This window comes from Camelina sativa, chromosome 18, assembly GCF_030686135.1.
Source record: "Camelina sativa cultivar CO46 ecotype springtype chromosome 18, ASM3068613v1".
Lineage (NCBI taxonomy): Eukaryota > Viridiplantae > Streptophyta > Magnoliopsida > Brassicales > Brassicaceae > Camelina > Camelina sativa.
The window spans coordinates 4,717,822-4,738,150 of record NC_141897.1 but is presented as its reverse complement, the minus strand read 5'-3'; the positions used below and the strand labels follow the sequence as shown (position 1 = coordinate 4,738,150).

General features: G+C 34.4%; 3 protein-coding genes and 1 pseudogene across 9 annotated transcripts; 3 read left to right on the top strand and 1 right to left on the bottom strand.

Moving 5' to 3' along the window:
• Nucleotides 1-3,453: 3,453 nt before the first annotated feature.
• On the top strand, nt 3,454-9,495 carry LOC104760577 (protein argonaute 10). Of its 6 annotated transcripts, none has more exons than XM_087498636.1 (20): nt 3,454-3,693; nt 4,599-5,112; nt 5,310-5,521; nt 5,606-5,889; nt 5,980-6,089; nt 6,167-6,273; nt 6,365-6,503; nt 6,593-6,709; nt 6,795-6,902; nt 6,987-7,181; nt 7,272-7,431; nt 7,529-7,650; nt 7,736-7,873; nt 7,967-8,109; nt 8,194-8,256; nt 8,326-8,389; nt 8,478-8,613; nt 8,701-8,774; nt 8,877-9,003; nt 9,108-9,495. In XM_087498636.1, exons 2-20 carry the CDS (start codon nt 4,639-4,641, stop codon nt 9,290-9,292), a joined length of 2,958 nt encoding a protein of 985 aa, XP_087354762.1. In that variant the 5' UTR covers nt 3,454-3,693; nt 4,599-4,638; the 3' UTR covers nt 9,293-9,495. The 6 variants fall into 6 exon arrangements, with proteins under 6 accessions (XP_087354762.1, XP_010481823.1, XP_087354759.1 ...); XM_010483521.2 differs by having other exon boundaries at nt 4,537-5,112; XM_087498633.1 differs by having other exon boundaries at nt 3,565-3,962; nt 4,537-5,112.
• A 929-nt stretch (nt 9,496-10,424) lies between these two features.
• On the bottom strand, nt 10,425-11,099 carry LOC104760576 (protein DOWN-REGULATED IN DIF1 11-like). Its single transcript, XM_010483520.2, has one exon. The coding sequence runs from the start codon at nt 11,061-11,063 to the stop codon at nt 10,542-10,544; it is 522 nt and encodes a 173-aa protein (XP_010481822.1). The 5' UTR covers nt 11,064-11,099; the 3' UTR covers nt 10,425-10,541.
• Nucleotides 11,100-15,996: 4,897 nt separating this feature from the next.
• LOC104760575 (uncharacterized protein At5g43822) lies at nt 15,997-19,414 on the top strand. The gene is made up of 7 exons (XM_010483519.3): nt 15,997-16,146; nt 18,132-18,295; nt 18,371-18,489; nt 18,611-18,781; nt 18,862-18,918; nt 18,999-19,063; nt 19,197-19,414. Exons 2-7 carry the CDS (start codon nt 18,164-18,166, stop codon nt 19,238-19,240), a joined length of 588 nt encoding a protein of 195 aa, XP_010481821.1. The 5' UTR covers nt 15,997-16,146; nt 18,132-18,163; the 3' UTR covers nt 19,241-19,414.
• LOC104760574 (putative pentatricopeptide repeat-containing protein At5g43820 pseudogene) lies at nt 16,153-18,068 on the top strand (annotated as a pseudogene). Its single transcript, XR_015588617.1, has one exon. The product of XR_015588617.1 is annotated as a putative pentatricopeptide repeat-containing protein At5g43820 pseudogene (transcript).
• Nucleotides 19,415-20,329: the final 915 nt, after the last annotated feature.

The following is a 20,329-nucleotide window of genomic DNA, read 5'->3' as shown; positions in this document are numbered from 1 at the left end:
TTTATACGGTGTAATTCTGTTAGAGTATAATGTATATATGGTTTTTTTAGTCATCGATCGGTTCTTGAACTACAAAAATAATTCTCTAGGGTTCTAACAACTCGAAATCGATTTGGGGGAGGAAGAAGAAGAGGGCAACAATGTCTTTAGTTCCCTCTAATTAACCACGTGTAGTTACAGTTTAATCCTAGTTAACATTTCCGCCATTAGAGTTAACAGTCGTTATGTCGTAAAATTGAATATACCATTATTAATAAAATGAAGGTTTTTAAAGACAACAGAAATTAAACCATATATTTTTTTGAGAAATTTAATAACTATAGGAATTAAATGGCAAAAAAAAATTAGATGGCGTATTTTTCGGGTTTTTCTCCAAAATTTAAAAAATACGAGGAAAAACAATTTTCTTTTAATTACATGGTGTAAGATATTTTAGGAAATTGTTATTTTAACTAAATTATGATGTTTTTGGTAGTAAACTATGATGTTTTGGTAGTAAAATACTAATTCTATAAACTAAAAAGGCCATGACCACAATCTTTCAATTAGCGTTGAGGTAAGAAATATCTTAAACGGATTAAAAGAATTGCTATATATATATAACATATCTAAGCAATAATACAAACTAAAACCTAAAAAAGAAATCAAAAGGGGATATTCATCAAGTAATTAAAAAAAAAAAAAAAAAAAGCTCCTTCTCTTATTAGTAGCAACTAGCAAGAAAATCACAATCTTGTTTGTTTTTATTTCCATATAATAGTTCTAAAAGAACGTTACACGTTCTCCAATTTGCTGCCAAAAAAGAAACTCTACCAACCATTACATATCACACTCAACTCAGTTGAGCAAGTTTTACTATTAAAAAAAAAAACTCTATAGTAGATAGATTAGCTTAAATCATAAGTTCAAATGTATAAATCATAGGCCAGTGGTTTGCGTACTTAATTACTATTAATTTCGTCGTACTAGAGAACCTTCTAGCTTATATAGATATCATTGTCTTTGTATTATTAACGTTATTATTTATTTTTGGTTCATCGGAGGTTTTAGACCCTATAATACAAACTAGTTAACACTCGCTATAGTACAAACTAGTTAACACTCGCTATAGCTTACTGAATTATCAACAATAACAATGATGTTTGTTAAAAAATAGCTGATAGTACGAATTTTGTTTTATATAGGTTTGGTTTTTTTATGGACGGACGTTTCATACGTAATTTTCATATGTCAATAAAAACAAAAACAAAATATATATAGTGGAAGAAAACAAAATAAATGAGGGGTGTAGTGTACTGTGTAGTAGAGTGAGTCACGAAATGGGGTCTGCAGAAAGAAAAGAGAAGACTGCAAGTTCGAATTATTCCTTCTTCCGTGTGTGTTATCATTTTGCTTTTATTATTATTTTCAATTTTTTACTATAACCTTTTTTACATGTTAACATTTACTATTTCTCGCCATAGTTTTATAGTATGTATGTTATATGCATATAATATATGTATATATGTATACAATGGCGTTAGTGGTGGTGGTACTAAACGGACCACAAAGAAAGTGGCCATCAAGCTTAATCAGCAGCTGCAATCAGCTGACACATATATGAGATCTGTTTATACATACATATCCAAAAAAATCTAATTCAAATAAATATTTGCAAATTGGTCACAAAAATAGTAAAGGATGTAATCATGCCAAGTCGTGGTCAAGTCGTTTTCTCTATTTTAATTAAACCCAATTTTTGGAGATCTGTAATTAAGGAGCAACTGGGAAAGTAGTAGTACTTTTTAACGATGTTCATTTGCAGTTGCAGGTAATAATACTATACGTTTTGACAATCACACATCTGTCAAACGATTTACGATTTTTACCACATCGTTTAACAAACATCAACCCTCCTACATTAACCACATCTGTCAAACAATTTTAACCAGATTTAAAAGCCTCATTAATCATTCGATAATGTCAAAAATCGACTCTTTGTTCGATCGCCAAAGAGCAATCCAAAGTCGATTTTCGTTATTATCGATATTCAATTGGATTAAGTATATTAAAACGGTTACATGCCCTTTCAAATGACATATTTCGAGTTTCAATTAATCCATTCTAATATGCCATACCCCTTTTACCAAATAAAAAGTGCTCTTCGACCATCCATAGTTCAAGACTTTCTCAATACAATAAACATTCTCCACTCAGTGTTTACATCATTTGCATTTATGTTCCCGTATGTCAAAAATTAGATTTTCAATATAAAGAGAATACATGTAAAATCGTCACTCCTTAATTTTATAGATACAGATAAAATCATATGTTACAATAAAATGAATATGTGTAAAATCGTCTGCCGTTGATTTTATAAATACTAATTAAATCATACATTACAATAAAGAGAATATATATAAAATCGTCCGCTGTTGATTTTATAGATGCGTTACAAACTTACAATACCATACTTTGTTTTCTGTTTGTGAACGTTACAATATGTGTCGTTTGGAAAACTAAAATCTAAAATTGTTATTTATGAATAATAAAATTTTATAATAAAATTTAAAATTAGTAATATAATGAAGTAGGAGAATAGAATAAGAAACTAATTAATTAATTGATCAATAACAAACCATAATTAAATAGTTGCTGCTGCGCCACAAAATCAAAAACACATTATTGTGTGTGGTTATCAAAAAGAAGAAATTTGTACTTAATGAAACATTCATTATTAGGAAAGTGTAAAAAAACAAAACTATACTATTTCTTATATAGTATAGAATAAAAAAAGTTTAGTAAAGTGGAAACACAAAAGAAAAAAAGAAAGTGAAGAGTAAAAGAAAGAAGAAGACTGATGAATGCTGAGGCTGCGGGTGGAGAGAGAGAAAGCTCCCTTTACACGTGATTTTATAAAGAGAGAGAAGAAGAGATTAGGCATGGACATAAAAACCATTTTCGAATACCCAATTCGGAACCCGACCCGAAAAACTGGGTACGGGTTTGCCTATAAAATTTTATTGGATTCTATTTTCTAATACCCGTAGGTTCGGATTAGGGTCAGGTAATACCCGATATCCGTTTGGATACCCATTAAATCTGAACATATAAACATATTTATAATATTTATTATTAATATAATACAATTACCTCATAATTATGATTATAATTTTGAATAATTCATTTAGTTTTATACCTAAATATCAAAAATAATCAAAATATCTAAAATATTTTGTTATATAAGTCAAAATTTAACTAAATTTATTTAAATTTAATTATATTTTTTTGGATACCCGGTAATTCGGATACTAATCGGGTTTTAAAATTTGTAACTCAAACCAATCCGAACCCGATAGTATCCAAACCGAACCGAACCCATATATCTAAAAATACCCAATGGATTCTATTTTTTTAAACCCGTTTATCCAAACCTGAATGGATAATACCCGAATCCGAACGTGTTACCCGAATGTCCAGTCATAGAAGAGACCAAAGCCCCAAAAGCAAAACCTTCTTTTGCATGCGTCCTTAAAAGACATAAATTTTTTTCTACATCACAATCATCTCTTCTTTTTTCTATCTATTAACCTTCCTTCTTCTTCTTCCTCCAACCTCATCATCATCAGCGCCATTCATACTCTCTCTTTCTCTTATCTTCTTCTTCTTCTCCACATTGAGAGGAAAGCTATCTATCTTCTTCTTCATTGGTCGGTGAGTGTTTTTTTTCTTCTTCTTCTTTGTGTGTGTGTGTTTAATAATTGTAATAGTCTAATAGAGCGGACGGGTCATTATCTCACCGTAGCAATAAATTCACTTGTAAAATAGTAATAAAAATAAATTTTATATCATTCTCTTTGGGGGATAGATATTTGATATTTCCACTGCTCTTTTCGATGTTTATTCCTTCTCTTTGTTCACTTGCTCTCTCTCTCTCTCTCTCTCTCTTTTTCTTCAAATTCATAGAAAAAAAAAAAGACAAGGTTAGATTTTTCGATTTTTTTGTTTGTAATTATCTGTTTGGGTTATTCCAATTTTTTTTTTGTTGCTCCGGGATCTCATTTCCCGGTTTCAAATAGAGACAAAAGCTTTCTCCGGTTTTGTCTTGTGGGTATTCCCAATTTTTCACCCTCTCAAAGCTTACTGTTTTTTTTTTGTCTGTCTGATTGGTTCCCTTTTTATTTCTTGGTCTTTACAATGTTCTCTTCTAATTTCATGGCTTCTTGTCTCTCTCTCTTTTAATTTATCGAGAGAACCAAAACTGTATCTATCTATCTATCTATCTATGCATGTATTTGTTAAATCTCTGTTCTTTTTTCACCTCTCTGTTTTGTGTTTGTAATAGAAACAAGAACATTTTTTTTTTGTTTACTTGAACACTGTTTCAAAGTTTTGATTTTTATTTTTCTTAAAAACCCAAAACACTATCATCATAGTTTTTTTTTCTTTTTTCTGGATTGTCTCCATTTAATGCAATCTGACAAATTTTTAATTTTTTTTTTAATATTTTTGTGTACTTATTTTAGTTTGGTTGCTTTCATCCTCATGATTTTGCAGGTAGAATAAGGCCAAAGAAGGGATCAGTTTTAAAGTTTCTTTGGTTTTCATTCTTTTTGTAGTCTGAGTGAGAAGAGAAGTTTGAGAAATCCACAAAACACAATGCCGATTAGGCCAATGAAAGATAGCTCTGAGACTCACTTAGTCATCAAAACCCAACCTTTAAAACAGCACAATCCCAAAACCGTTCAAAACGGTAAAATCTCTCCTCCTCCTCCGGTGACAACTCCGGCGAATGGTCAGACTCAAGCTTCTTCACCTTCACCGCCGTCGAAGAATCGTAGCCGGAGGAGAAACCGTGGTGGTAGAAAATCTGATCAGGGTGATGTTTGTATGAGACCTAGCTCTCGTCCTCGTAAACCACCACCACCGTCGAGTCAAACCACTTCTTCAGCCGTCGTCGTTGCCGCCTCCGCCGGAGATATAGTCGCCGTGAATCATCAGATGCAGATGGGTGTTCGTAAAAACTCAAACTTTGCTCCGAGGCCTGGATTTGGAACTCTTGGGACTAGATGCATTGTTAAAGCTAACCATTTCATCGCTGATTTGCCCACCAAGGATTTGAATCAGTATGATGTAAGTTTTTACCTTTTTTTTAGTATTTGCTCTAATGAGAAATAAAGTTTCAAACTTTGGACGATTTAATGAAAGAGAGAGAGAGAGAGAGAGAGAGAGAGAGAGAGAGAGAGAGAGAGAGAGAGAGAAGAGTTTAATTTTTGTTCTTATTGCTTATTTGGGTTCATTGATTGACCATTAGGTTATGATTTTTGCAGGTTACAATAAGTCCTGAAGTGTCATCAAAGAGTGTAAACAGAGCTATCATTGCTGAGTTAGTGAGACTATACAAAGAGTCTGATCTCGGGACAAGGCTTCCTGCTTACGATGGCCGGAAAAGTCTTTACACTGCCGGAGAGCTTCCTTTTACTTGGAAGGAGTTCACTGTTAAGATTGTTGATGAAGATGATGGTATCATCAATGGTCCTAAGTAAGTGTTATTACTTTGGGGTTGTTTAGTTTTTATTTGTGTTGTTATAATATTTGAATTTGACCTAACATTTTTGCTTTGTAGAAGGGAGAGATCATATAAGGTGGCTATCAAGTTTGTTGCACGAGCCAATATGCATCACTTAGGAGAGTTTCTAGCTGGTAAACGTGCAGATTGTCCTCAAGAGGCGTTGCAGATTCTTGACATTGTGCTCAGGGAATTGTCGGTTAAGAGGTTTTGTCCCGTTGGAAGATCTTTCTTTTCGCCTGATATTAGAACACCTCAGCGACTTGGTGAAGGGTTAGAGTCATGGTGTGGGTTTTACCAGAGTATTAGACCTACTCAAATGGGTTTATCACTAAATATCGGTAAAAAATTTGACTTACGAGATTGTTACAGTTTTGGTCTTATTTATAAGAAGTCAGCCCAATCTTAATGTGTTTCTCCTTCCTTTGTAGATATGGCTTCAGCTGCATTTATTGAGCCTCTTCCGGTGATTGAGTTTGTAGCACAGCTTCTTGGAAAGGATGTCTTGTCTAAGCCCTTGTCTGATTCTGATCGGGTTAAGGTACTATTCTCTTCATCATATTATCTCTTCTCCTTGATTGTTCTCTTAAAATGTTTTATTTTTGGGAACTTTAACAGATTAAGAAGGGTCTCAGGGGAGTAAAGGTAGAGGTTACTCATAGAGCGAACGTAAGAAGGAAGTACCGTGTTGCGGGTTTAACAACTCAACCAACAAGAGAGCTAATGTGAGCGTTTTTTGTTGTTCTTAATTACTCTCTGATTACTAAGGCTAGTTTCATTGAGATTAATCAAGTTTTCTGGTTTATATATTCTTAGGTTTCCTGTTGATGAGAACTGTACGATGAAGTCGGTTATCGAGTATTTTCAAGAGATGTATGGATTCACGATCCAGCACACACATTTGCCGTGTCTCCAAGTTGGAAACCAAAAGAAGGCTAGCTATTTGCCAATGGAGGTAAAACTGTAAACCGTAGTTCTTTCTTTGTTTCAAGACTTCACATTTCAATTTTTGGCTTTTTTTTGCTGATTCGGTTTTGAATGTAGGCATGCAAAATTGTTGAGGGACAACGGTACACAAAAAGGTTGAATGAGAAGCAGATTACTGCTCTCTTGAAAGTTACATGCCAAAGGCCACGGGACAGAGAAAACGATATTTTGCGGGTAAGTTTATAGTCATGTAGCTTTTTATGGTTCTTTGTCAGTTAGAAGTGAGGGTTTAACTTAGTGTCAAAAATGTTTTTTAAAGACGGTCCAACACAACGCATATGATCAAGATCCATATGCAAAGGAGTTTGGCATGAACATAAGCGAAAAGTTAGCTTCTGTTGAAGCTCGGATTCTACCAGCTCCATGGGTAAAACACTAAACAAATCTCTGAATTTTCTCAAACTATAAGATAATACTGTTATGCTAATTTGTCTCTCTTCGTTTGCTACAGCTTAAGTATCATGAGAATGGGAAAGAAAAAGATTGTCTCCCGCAAGTCGGTCAATGGAATATGATGAACAAGAAAATGATCAATGGGATGACGGTGAGCAGATGGGCATGTGTTAACTTCTCACGCAGTGTGCAAGAAAATGTTGCTCGTGGATTTTGTAATGAACTTGGTCAGATGTGCGAGGTCTCGGGCATGGTAATTAAATTTTCTCCTTCTTTTTTATCTGAACTCTTTTAACTGGAAGTCATTCTCATCATATAGCTCTTCGTCGTTTTATTACTGTAGGAGTTTAATCCAGAACCTGTGATCCCAATATATAGTGCTCGGCCTGATCAAGTTGAGAAAGCTTTAAAGCATGTTTATCACACTGCAATGAACAGAACCAAAGGGAAAGAGTTAGAACTTCTGTTGGCAATTTTACCTGACAACAACGGTTCACTTTACGGTATTATTATTATTCGTTCGACATCCGTAAATCTCTAACTTTTTATTGTCTTCTTGAGTATTTTACGATGAAAACAAAATGCTTCTTGTAATCTCAGGGGATCTTAAGAGAATCTGTGAAACCGAGCTTGGTTTAATATCTCAGTGTTGTCTCACAAAACATGTGTTCAAGATTAGCAAACAGTATCTGGCAAATGTATCTCTTAAAATCAACGTCAAGGTGAATACTTTTTTACAGCTGAATTGAAAAATTTATATTGTTCTTGCATTATGAATCTCTCAGATCTCTCTATGTTTGGTTTCAGATGGGAGGAAGGAACACAGTTCTATTAGACGCCATAAGCTGTAGAATTCCGCTGGTTAGCGATATACCAACAATCATATTTGGCGCAGACGTAACTCATCCAGAGAACGGGGAAGAGTCGAGTCCTTCAATTGCTGCTGTAAGGATTATACAACAACTGCATTATATACACTTTTATAAAGTAGTGAAAAACATCTAAATTCATTAGACTCGGTTATGTTTTTGTCTTTAGGTTGTTGCTTCTCAAGACTGGCCTGAAGTCACAAAATATGCGGGTTTAGTTTGTGCTCAAGCTCACAGGCAAGAACTTATACAAGATTTGTATAAAACATGGCAAGATCCTGTACGTGGCACTGTTAGTGGCGGTATGATCAGGTAAGAAAAATCACATTATTTCAGTTTCGGTAATTTGATTTTAGCAGTGTATCTCAAGGTTTTTTTGTTTGTTGCTTTCTACAGGGACCTTCTGATTTCATTTAGGAAAGCAACAGGGCAGAAACCGCTTCGAATTATCTTTTACCGGTAGGTTTCTCTTTGCTCATTACAGTAAAAGAATTCATCTTTGTTCTAATGGGTTTTTTACTCACACAGTGATGGAGTAAGCGAAGGGCAATTCTATCAAGTTTTACTCTATGAGTTGGATGCAATTCGAAAGGTGATAACTTTTGTACATAGCTTGAATTGGTTTTGCCAAATTGTCAGCAAATCATTTACATAATGGAACTAAATTTGTCTTTGTTTAGGCTTGTGCGTCGCTTGAACCGAATTATCAGCCACCGGTGACATTCATCGTTGTACAGAAGCGTCACCACACTCGTTTGTTTGCTAATAATCACCGAGACAAAAGTAGTACTGACCGGAGTGGAAATATCTTACCAGGTTAGTTAGTTCTTGAATCGGTTGAAAGAAGATCATAACTTAAAATAACTAAGTCACTAACTGCTTCTTTGCTCTCTTTTATTCCAGGTACTGTAGTTGACACCAAGATATGTCATCCAACTGAATTCGACTTCTACCTTTGTAGCCATGCTGGTATTCAGGTACGAAACGAAACAACTACCGAAATATCCAAAAACACACACCTTTTTCTCTAGATATACAGGGAAATATTAAACTTCTTGTGTGTTTATTATCTGATTTAGGGAACAAGCAGGCCTGCACATTACCATGTTCTTTGGGACGAGAACAAGTTCACAGCGGATGGTATTCAGTCTCTGACTAATAATCTCTGTTATACCTATGCGCGATGCACTCGATCTGTCTCTATAGGTAAAAAATAACATTTCTTTTTTTCTTCTTCATCCTTAAACCTGCAACTCAAACTAAAATCGCCAAACTCATTCATATGTTAACTTTTTTTGCTGTTTGTATAGTTCCTCCGGCGTATTATGCCCATCTCGCTGCATTTCGAGCACGTTTCTACATGGAACCGGAGATTATGCAAGATAACGGATCACCAGGGAAAAAGAGCACGAAAACAACAACTGTTGGAGATTGCGGTGTGAAGCCTTTACCGGCTTTGAAGGAGAATGTGAAGAGAGTTATGTTCTACTGCTAAAAAGTACCGACATCCCTAATCGAAAGAAAGTTTTAATAAGTAGTTTGGTTGTTTGTTCGTAGTTCGGCTTTAGATTTTTACCAATGTTTTCTTATGTAAATTTTGTTGGTTTGGTATTAGGAATTAGGGCATTAGGGTTTTTTTCTTAAGTTTGTATTGTAGCTGCTGATGATAACATTAATGCAATGGCTTTGTTTAAGGCATCCGCTTCTACAATGGTGTTTATTACTGCGGTTTCTCCGTTGTTACATCGTTGTAAGCTTTCGTTTTAACCTTAGGAGTGGTCTGGTTAGTGTAAAGGAGAATTCTATTTCGTGGGAAGAATTGCAAATCTCAGCCCTAAATTTTGTATTAAAAAATACAAAAAAAATACTCTTGTCAATTGAGAAAGTGGAAAATAATACAAAAGTTTGAGCTAATAAGAAGGTTAAGAAGACCCATGAGGTTAGTTTTAGACAGTTGGACCTTCGACAAACAGATCTCGGACTGTAGACTGTAGTCACAACGAGAGAAACAGAGAACAGTAATAATGTCTTTATTTTCTGCACAAGTAAACTCTTGCTCCATTCTTACGTACTAGTAGATATAATTTTTTTTTTTCTAAGAAGGTTTACTTGCGCCATTGGTTCACTCTTACGTCAGACTGAATTGGCTCGATATACATTTTTTAAAAAATTTGGCTCCATCGAAGGGAACATCACATTCAACAACAGTGTCGAATCCTCTTACGATGTCCATATTTCTCAAGACGTACCAAATCATGTCGGTCATCCTAAATTTAGCATCATCACTTCGATTCCAACTCCTATGATGGGTTTAGTATGCTGGGTTTCTAGAGTGTTCTTACGACGGTTAGTGTAAACCCTAGATAAACAGTATAAACAAGGTTGTCATCTAAATCAATAAGATTAAGTCAGTTTAATACCTAATTAAACAGGAGTCTAGGATAAGGTCAATGATGCTTGAGAATATATGGTGGAGGCTTGGTGGGTTCAAGGATAAGAGTATGGTGGCCGATGGATTCGAGGCTACACCACAAGTCCACAACTTATATAGATTTACACAGTTGTAGCCTCGGGTCCATTTAGCATATGCGTTTTTAGTTATGTTGGACTAGTTCGAATGAATGATGTATAAAAACGTGAAATATATTTTTATTGCTCTCGCTTTTTGATTAGTAAAAACAAATTGGTAACAATCAAATTACCAAAAACGCATAGACATATCATCAACATCAGGGAATATCAATTTAATACTCCAAAGAGACCGGAGCGCCAATGTTGCTCCCAACTCTACGGACACAATCGTTCCATGACTGTTTGCTTTTTGGAATACCCTTAGAAGCAAAACTTTTATGCTCATACGATGTGAATATGAACTTAACCCATACGAGATGACAATCTTTGCTAACCTTCAACATATGATGACAACATTCATCAGTGATTTGAGGAGTCTCAGCGAACATGTTCTTGTAAACCTGACCTCCGCATTTCTTGCCTTGCTTTTCAATGCAAGAATCAAGAAAATCGAGCTGTTTGTGTGAGTAATGGCTAGCAAGCTCTGTGTCATACTCCATTGCGGGTGAATCAGCCTCTTCAAGTGGAGCTTCATCAGGAGATTCGACGTACATTTCGAAATCTGAAGTTGGAGAATCGGCCACATCTTCTAGTACCTCGTCTGAATATGGATTGATTATCTGGGAGAAAGTCGGACGAACCATGTAAAACATTACTATGGACACCATCATTACCATGAGAAGAGACTTTGCCATTTTTTGCTTTTGGTTTTGGATGTAAGATTGGTGACAAGAAATAAGATATGTTTTATAAGGTAATCGGTAAAGGTGTTGAATTGATAAAACGTTTATTCATTAAGTAGTTTTATAAGGTAATCGGTAAGGGTGTTAATTGATAAAACGACTATTCATTAATAGTTTTATGTTATGAAATTCATAAACCTCAACATTTAATTGAAGCATATACTGTAGTTAACATATATACACAAATGATGAAACAAAAACTTATTTATTTATTGATTTTAAGAAACGCAAACAGAGAAACAAAAGTCTCGTCTCATGGTTCCAAAGTTTCATAAAACTGTGATATCCTTCTAAAATCCCCAACTCAAATATCAATTTAATCCATAGAAGATTTATTTATTAGTTCTCTCTCATACATACTATTTGACATATATATACATCTATATAAAACAACTCCAAGTATATACATCTATATAAAACAACTCCTACTCCAACAAAAGGATTAGTTCAAACGAGTCAATTGGAGGAGAAATTGTCTACATAAGTAACCACATGCGGTTGATATATATATATATATATATATTTGATTGTCCGTAAATACATTTAATTTGTTGTGTACATCTTTAATATTTTACTTAGCTTGTTACTAAAATATTTACTAGGTATTAAATATTACTAAAATTCTGTAAAAAAGGAAGATGGTGAGGTTTGTGATTTATGTATAATTCTGGTTCAGATATGACCAGTCCAATTTTGGGAGCTATCCACTCCAAGCATCTTGGTATTTTTTCTCTTAGAGCGGTATTAAACTTGGCATTTTAAAGGATTTAGTAGGATTTTAATAATATAGAATTTTGAAAGATTTGAGTGAGTTTTAGAAGATTTGATTAATTTTTAGAGTTTTTATATTTAAGAAAAAAGAATATGAAATGTGATTATGTGAGATTTATTATTAAACTTGGGTGATTTTTGGGTGATTTTAGAATATTTCACAACACCAAAAAAAAAAAAAAAAAATTGACTTTAATCTGTTCAATGACACCTAACTGTTTCATTACATAAAAATTGACATGAAGGAGTAATGATCAGATCGAAGAGATCATTTACATTATTGAGAGTTTAAAAAGAAAGCAAAGTTCACCTCAAGTGAAATATTCTTGTGGGGGTATATCTCAATATCAATTTCCAAAACAAAGAACTCCTAAGCTTGAAGCGAAGGAAGAGTGAGATGACGAGAGTCCAACTCGAAATCCCCTTCCTATCCAAAGTGAACACTCTTTGCAATAATAAACGTCTGAGATCCCAACCCATCCACAAATAACACAACGGCCATGGAATGACCCATAGTTGCATTCGTCATATATATGAACCAGAGTACACGGACACATGCACATACGAATCACATATCACGTATTTCCCATCGCATTTCTCACACAGTCGTCCAATGGCAATCCTAGGTTGTTTCTGGCACATGATTAGATGCTTTGCCAAGACACATGATCAGATTGCGAAGCTTCACCATCATTGTCACCCAGTTGAGAGCATCAACAATTTTTTTGCCTTTTTTTTTTTCCAAGTGTGAGTGATCGGGAAAGCCAGGAAGAAGAAGAACAAGTACCAGCTCCCAATTCTGTTCTCCCTCCGATCATTCTTCTCTCCCAATTTTGATTTCCCAGGAAAATTATGATGATTGAGGTATCTCTCTGCACTTCTATGGGATAGTTTTTATTTCCTTCTCAAAATCGTTCAAAATTCTACCTCATACCCTATGATTTTGTTAGTCATATTTTCCAACTACAAAATCAAAAAAATATTCTAAAATCATTCAAAGTAATATTCTCAAAAAAGTTGTGATATTTTAAATAACAATAGATTTAAAGTATGTTTTATAGATGGTTAATTGAATAACAAGAGATTCTGAATTATTTTAAAGAATTTTACACAAATCTTAAGTTGAATAACATAAAATTTCATAAATTTTTTTAAATCCTCAATTGAATAACAAATAATTGAAAAAATATTCTAAAATCCTCTTTAAAATGACAAGTTATCCCCTCTAGTCTCATCGTCAACCTTGCAAGGTTGCACCACACAAATATCCTGAGCTGTCCACTCTCGGTACTGGTTTCAACTCGTTCTTTGGGTGCTCGAAGCTCCTCAATCCTCCAGACGATGTAAAGAAGCAGCCTTCGAAAACACCAAAAACGTATTGAAGTCAAATTGATAGACAACAATCACACAAACCTATCGAAGTCTTTCGACTTTATTTTTTTCTATTCAATCAATATAAAATATGTCTAAATTAAGAGCAAACCCCTAATATATTTTTTTATTATATCACCAATGAATAATTTATCTTTCACTTGGTCAAAATTTATCTTTCACTACTAAAATTGTATTGTATAGTTACAAAAATTGTGTAGGTATAATACGTTTTGCGTAGCTAAATAAATTTTGTTACAGTTTTGAAACAAAAAAAATTTGTAACTATTTTGTCGTCACAAAATTCCTCTTTATAATAAATTGTCGCAAATTGCTACAAATTAGATACAAATTAAATTGTCATAAGTCCCTACTAATTACTATATTTTTCTGTAACTATCAGTTACAAATTGCGGCAGAAAGATCAGTAACTAATATTTATAAAAAGTCACAAAATTTCGTAGCTAATTTCCTCACAAAAATCTTCAAAATTACATGTGATAAATTTGTTACAAATTGTCACAAATTATATGTAGAATGTCATAGTATTACGTTTTGACTATATGAATTTAATTGAATATAATTTGTATATTTGACCCCTGTTTTACAAAAGTTATTTAATTGGATTTATATATATATATATATATTTTTTTTGCATAAATTATGGAGAACATTCATTACACAAAACATAATATATTTTGTACAAAGATATTAGATATATATTTTGGTTAGACAAACACAAACAATGGCTCAATGCTTTAGATTCACTATAATAATATCACTCACAGTTGACTATAATAATCACTCCTGTCACACACCGGTCCATCGCCATTGCCAGTGGTGGTTAATCTCATTAGGCTCTATGCAAACAGATGCTAGATCACCTTCAGCATATTCAGGCAGAAGATTCTTCACTGCTGCTGCAGTTTCTTCCTCAAAGTAGCATTATGTTTGGCAATGATCGAATCAACATCTCTTTTGCAGCTCCTGTCAATCCAAAATGAAAAGTTAAAGCACTTGTTTGCTTTTATATCCTGGCAAAAGAATGGCTGGTGTCCCAAAAAGAACATAATTAGAAGGTGCAAATGTGTTAAAGAAATCCCATTTGTTCTCTTTATTGAATGCATGAAAAAAAAGATCTGAGAAACAAGGACTGCATAAGCTAGAAAAGGTATTTGGGGCAGCACATTTATAATATTCAAGCACCTTGGTCCTGGTCCATTACGTGTGCTTGTATCTTCTGCTCAGCCATGTGGTGCAAGATTTGCTGGTGCAAGCCAAATGATATTCCTAAGTTCATTGAATCATGGTACGTCACATTGGATCCTAACACAAAAGGAGCTACAATCAGGGCCGGTCGGACAATTTTAGATGCCCTACGCCAAAAAAAAATTTAAATACCATTTTTATTATTGTATATAAAATCACAAAAATAGTAATATAAAAAATATTTTCATAATTTTGATTTTAAATCCACAAACCTAAATATGTTCTTTTTGCTTGCTCCCTTTTTCATTTTTCTTTGTTTTTATGTTCATTTAAAATTTTATATGAAAATAAATATTATATTACCTAATCACTCATTATTGATTTAAAACTCTTCCAATATGATTTTTTTTACTAAAGTTATAAATTTTTTTTTCTAAATAAAATTTTGCTTCAACACTCATTAACAACAAGTTTAGTTAACTTTAATCTAATATCACAAACAATTAAAAAGATGAGATAATTTTTGTGGAAAAAAAAATGAGATAATATTTTTCATAAACCTAATAAAACTTCATATGTAAATTGGATATATCTACATAAATAATATCTTTTTCTTATATTGAACTTGAACTTATAAATACTTTTTTATAAATAAAAAAAAAAATAAAAAACTAAATAAAGAAAGAAAAAAAAAATCTACATATAAGGCTTAAAAATTTTGGGCTAAAATATGCCCCAAAAAATTTTGATGCCCTAATCCTTGGTTTTACTTGATTGTCCTATGGGCCGGGCCTGACTACAATCATATTCCGAAGTTCATTGAATCATCCTAATGGTTTTTGGTTTTTGTTTTTGAGAATCTCTTTTTTTATCCATTCAAGATTTTGTAAAAATAGTTTTCTTAAAATTTAGGGAATCTGGCTTTTGGAAGATTTTAACAATTTTCATTAATAATCTAAAAACCATCTTATTTGAGGTTTTCACTTTTCCTATAAAAAAATTAACGTGACATTTTTCTAAATTTTTAATTTGTTATTTCTTTTATTTTTGTAAAATCCAAAAACCAAAAACTAAAATCTAAAATCCAGTAACCGAAAACTATAATCTAAAAACCATTTTAAAACTACCAACCATTCATGACCATAATTAAATATATTATTTTTTAACAAAAAATAAACAAGCAGATTTTTCTTTTCATTTTTTTTTTATAAATTCGAGTTAAGTTTTCAATTTTTTTTTAAATCGAGTTTACAATTTTTATCACCATCTCTCGGTTGTTCTTCAATATATATGTATATATATATTTTTTAACAACAATATATCTGTATTTCTTTCTCTAATTATCTAAAGGAAACAGTATGGTTAAAAAAAAATAAACTGGTATTTACTTAGTAAAATTTGTGTTGAAAATACAAAACTATTTTTTTTTTTGGGAAACCAAATATTAATTTTTAAAATGCATCTTTTTGTGAACATGCTTTTTTTCTTTACTTTGTTCTCATTCTAAACCAACCACTTCTGGTATAAGACTTTTCGTTTGGTTATCTATTGAACCGAACATAAACCGTAAGGCAGTAACCCTAACTAAACCGGGTAGAAACATTCTTCTTCTCTTCCGATTCGCACTCTTCTTCTTCTCTCCATTGATAGTTTTCCCAAAAGCAAAGCTTCTTCAATCTTCCTCGTAAGTTCTCTTTAATCACTCGCTTTACACATCTCTCTATCTTTCCTTTGTTCTTTTTTTTTTTTTTTTTCTCTTAGGAGTGATTAAGTTTAAACTTACACTAATCACAAACCCTAAAGATTTTGGAATCGAGTGATTATTTATTATGCTTAGGAGATGGAACTTAGTTATGGAATCACTCCGTCGTGTTCATCGTGTAGATGTAGAAACCTTAGTTTCAAGTTCCATACTCAATCGCACAGTTTGCACGTCGTCAGAGCCGTTGAACCATACTGTTCTTGATGAGAGTTATGTTCTAGCTGAGTTATCTTCATTGCTTCCAATTACATCTAATAAAGCTAAGGAGGAAACAGTAGCTTTTGATTCGTTTTTGTCGCCGGAGGAAAGAGTTAGAGGAGTGTTTCTTCAGAAATTGAAAGGGAAGTATGCAATACAAAAGAGTTTGACTAGTCTTGGTATTGGTTTGAGTATCGACATTGTGGCTGATGTTGTTAACCATGGAAATCTAAGCGGTGAAGCGATGGTTACGTTTTTCAATTGGGCGATTCGTGAGCCTGGTGTGTCTAAAGATGTTGATAGCTACTGTGTGATTTTAAGAGCGTTGGGAAGGAGAAAGTTCTTTTCTTGTATGATTGATGTTTTAAAGGAAATGGTGTGTGAAGGTGTTAACCCTGATCTGAGGTGCTTAACCATTGCTATGGATAGCTTTGCTAAGGTTCATTATGTGCGTAGAGCGATAGAATTGTTTGAGGCAAGTGAAAGTTTTGGGGTGGAATGTAATAATACCGAGTCTTTTAATGCATTGTTGAGGTGTCTCTGTGAGCGTTCGCATGTGACTGCTGCGAAATCGGTGTTTAATGCAAAGAAAGGGGGTATACGTTTTGACTGTTGTAGTTATAACATTATGATTAGTGGGTGGTCGAAGCTCGGTGAGATTGAAGAAATGGAAAAGGTTTTGAAGGAGATGGTGGAGAGTGGATTTGGTCCTGACTGTTTGTCTTACAGCCACCTTATCGAAGGGTTGGGAAGAGCTGGTCGTGTCAATGATTCTGTTGAGATCTTTGATAATATAAGGCACAAGGGTAATGTTCCCGACGCTAATGTTTACAACGCTATGATCTGTAATTTCATATCTGCTCGGGATTTTGATGAATCTATGAGGTACTACCGAAGGATGCTGGATGAGGAATGTGAACCTAACTTGGAAACGTATTCCAAGCTTGTTTCTGGGCTCATTAAAGGTCGTCAGGTTTCGGATGCGCTTGAGATTTTTGAAGAGATGCTGTCCAGAGGGGTTCTTCCCACCACAGGGCTCGTTACCTCTTTCCTCAAGCCGCTTTGCAGCTATGGTCCACCACACGCTGCAATGGTTATCTATCAGAAATCAAGATTAGCTGGCTGTAAGGTATCAGAAAGCGCATATAAGTTGTTGCTTAAGCGGCTATCGAGATTTGGAAAATGTGGGATGCTGTTGAACGTATGGGACGAAATGCAAGAGTGTGGATACCCTTCTGACGTGGAAGTCTACGAGTATATTGTGGATGGGCTTTGTATCATTGGTCATCTAGATAATGCTGTGCTTGTGATGGAAGAAGCCATGCGTAAAGGATTTTGTCCAAACCGCTTCGTATATAGTAGGCTTAGCAGTAAATTAATGTCTTCAAACAAAACAGAATTGGCTTATAAGCTGTTTCTGAAGATCAAAAAGGCTCGTGCTACAGAAAATGCTCGCAGATTCTGGAGATCTAATGGATGGCACTTTTGATCTTTATGTTTTGTTGTATGCTCACAGGGAGATTAGAATCTGATCCTAGTCTTTGTAGATGTGAAAACTTGATGTACATCATCACATCTTTAGTCAATAAAATTGTAATAGAGAGAACTTAAAAGTTATATCAGTAGGGATTGGTCGGTTTGCATTCTTATCTTGATTTACCCCTTTTGGTGGATGGCTTAAACCCAAAGGCATACTTGTCTCTTTCTAGGTTACCATAGCGACATTCCTAGAGTGTTCCGAATGGAGGCAGTAATCAAGAAATGGCAGCAGAAGTTCAGAAAAGGGAAGGAGGAGATGGAAAAGTGGGATGCACTTCAAGTTCGATGGGCTTCCCTCTTCAAAAACGTTTCTTCTATCATCAAGAGATTACAGGTAGCTGGAATTTTTGTGTGTTTGTAGTCAGAAATTTCAAAACTGCATGTGTGATTTATTTGGGTTTGAGAATAGGAAATGCAAAATCATGGGAGCTATGGAGCTTTGAGATGCATGAAAGGGATTGAAGACGCAGTTGTGCAGCAACAGATGGGTCAACTGGACACTCTATTGCGTTCCATGAGAAACGTCCTGTAAGTATGTATTGAGGGAAGAAAGGTTTTACTTTAAAATGTTGCTAGCAAGAGTGTTTCGGGTTCTAGTAGTAAGTAAAGACTGCTGAAACGTATAGCATATGGGTGATGCTGATGTCAGGGAAGAATTCTGGAGCTGTGTTTTGACACTAGAGAAGCTACATCGAGACGGTTTGCATTTACTTGAAGTTGAATCAAGCAAGAGGCGAGTAGAGGAACGAATTGGAGTAAAACCTTGTATTGCTGATTGCTTAGAGGGGCTGTCTATCCTCTATGACATGCATCAATCAGAGTAAGCAACCAGAATCTGCTTAGTTGTTAAGTTACAATCATCATTCTTTTTAACCGTTTTGTGCTTTTAAATTCTCGCAGATACCATCTCAAATCTTCAATTCTTTCGGCACTTACGTGTCTTATCCTGAAACCAAGGTACCGAGAACAATGATGCCTTGATAAAATTGTGGCAATTTTAGAAAACTGCTCTTATGTTATTGTTTACCGTTTTATAGTCCTGGTGATCTAAACGCGCTACAATACCTCGTGGTTGATCAGCCGAATATCCCAAAAGATGAAGGTACGACGTTGACAAAAACTTGCATTCTTCTTCGAGTGTTCTGAGTAAACGAATATGTTTGTACATTTTCTTAAATGTAAATCTATCTAGAGGTCGAAGTCTGATTTTAGCTTCTCTGATATCTATTGTGCAGTACAACACATTTTCGATGTCATATTCGCGGAAGAGATCAAATGATGTCAAGGAGTAACTAATCTTTCCGGATATGCTACAAAGATGTATCTTATAATATGTTTTTTTTTGTTTGTTTTTATAATGAGGAAAGTTTGTTGAAGTAAATGATGTGCTGAAAAGTCATAGAACGTGGAAAATTACATTTGAAAAGTTTTGAAAAATTAGTGTGAAGAAAAATCTATATAAGGGGTAAAGAAAATAAGAAGAGCGCAAGAAACAATGGTCCCAGTGATGTCTTCGAGCTTGGTTTCTTTAAGACCACAACAAGCTCTCGAAATGGTAATCGTTGGTATCTCAGGATTTAGTACATGACAATCTTTGAGAGAACTTATGTATGGGTTGCCAACAGAGACAATCCTCTTCCCAAATCCATTGGAACATTAAAGAATCTTACACTAACCTTGTCCACCTTGACCATTTTGATATTCCTGTCTGCTCAACGAATTTGTCGTAAACGTTGAAATCTCCAGTGGTGGCTGATACATATGGAGCTCAACACCCTCCTATCCTCTATCAGTACCAAAGGAGAAAGAGAAGCCCAAGTGGCTAAAGTCCACTTAGGAGGATCCAGTAGGTCCAAGAGAAGATAGCAGGCCTCTTGGAAAAGTTACCTTAGTTAAGTAATAATAATCGGGATAGAGTTAATGTCCTTGTCCTACGGCTCTGTGACCTCAACGGCTCTTTGGTGTAGAGACAAAGGATCAGTAGAGTTGGTAGTAGTACTTATATGGCAGGAGAGAGAAGAGAGTGGTCATCGAATATCAGAATACTATTGTAAGGGGAGGGGAGAGACTCCGAACAATTCTCTCATTTGTATCACTTTATCTTATAATAAAAGAGCATTTGTCTTATTCACTGTCCTTATTCTCACTTCCCTATCCTAAACGTATCAAATTGGTATCAGAGCTGTCTATCTTGGGCACTACTCATCACGATATCAAGAAGGTGGAAGAGTTAGAGAAGGTGATAGAAAACATACAGAAGGAAGTCCAACAACTTTCCAGTCTCGAGTCCGACGTCAGCGCCATGAAGAAACAACTGGGGAAGCTGGACGTTTTGGAAAGACAGTTGGGGAAATTGGACGTTCTTGAC

Coding starts and splice junctions, on each gene's coding strand:
- LOC104760577 (XM_087498636.1), top strand. CDS start 4,639: ATGCCGATTAGGCCAATGAAAGATAGCTCTGAGACTCACTTAGTCATC. Junction 5,522..5,605: donor GGTATCATCAATGGTCCTAA/GTAAGTGTTATT, acceptor TTTGCTTTGTAG/AAGGGAGAGATCATATAAGG. Junction 6,504..6,592: donor CTAGCTATTTGCCAATGGAG/GTAAAACTGTAA, acceptor TTTTGAATGTAG/GCATGCAAAATTGTTGAGGG.
- LOC104760576 (XM_010483520.2), bottom strand. CDS start 11,063: ATGGCAAAGTCTCTTCTCATGGTAATGATGGTGTCCATAGTAATGTTT.
- LOC104760575 (XM_010483519.3), top strand. CDS start 18,164: ATGGAGGCAGTAATCAAGAAATGGCAGCAGAAGTTCAGAAAAGGGAAG. Junction 18,919..18,998: donor TGTCTTATCCTGAAACCAAG/GTACCGAGAACA, acceptor ACCGTTTTATAG/TCCTGGTGATCTAAACGCGC. Junction 19,064..19,196: donor GAATATCCCAAAAGATGAAG/GTACGACGTTGA, acceptor TCTATTGTGCAG/TACAACACATTTTCGATGTC.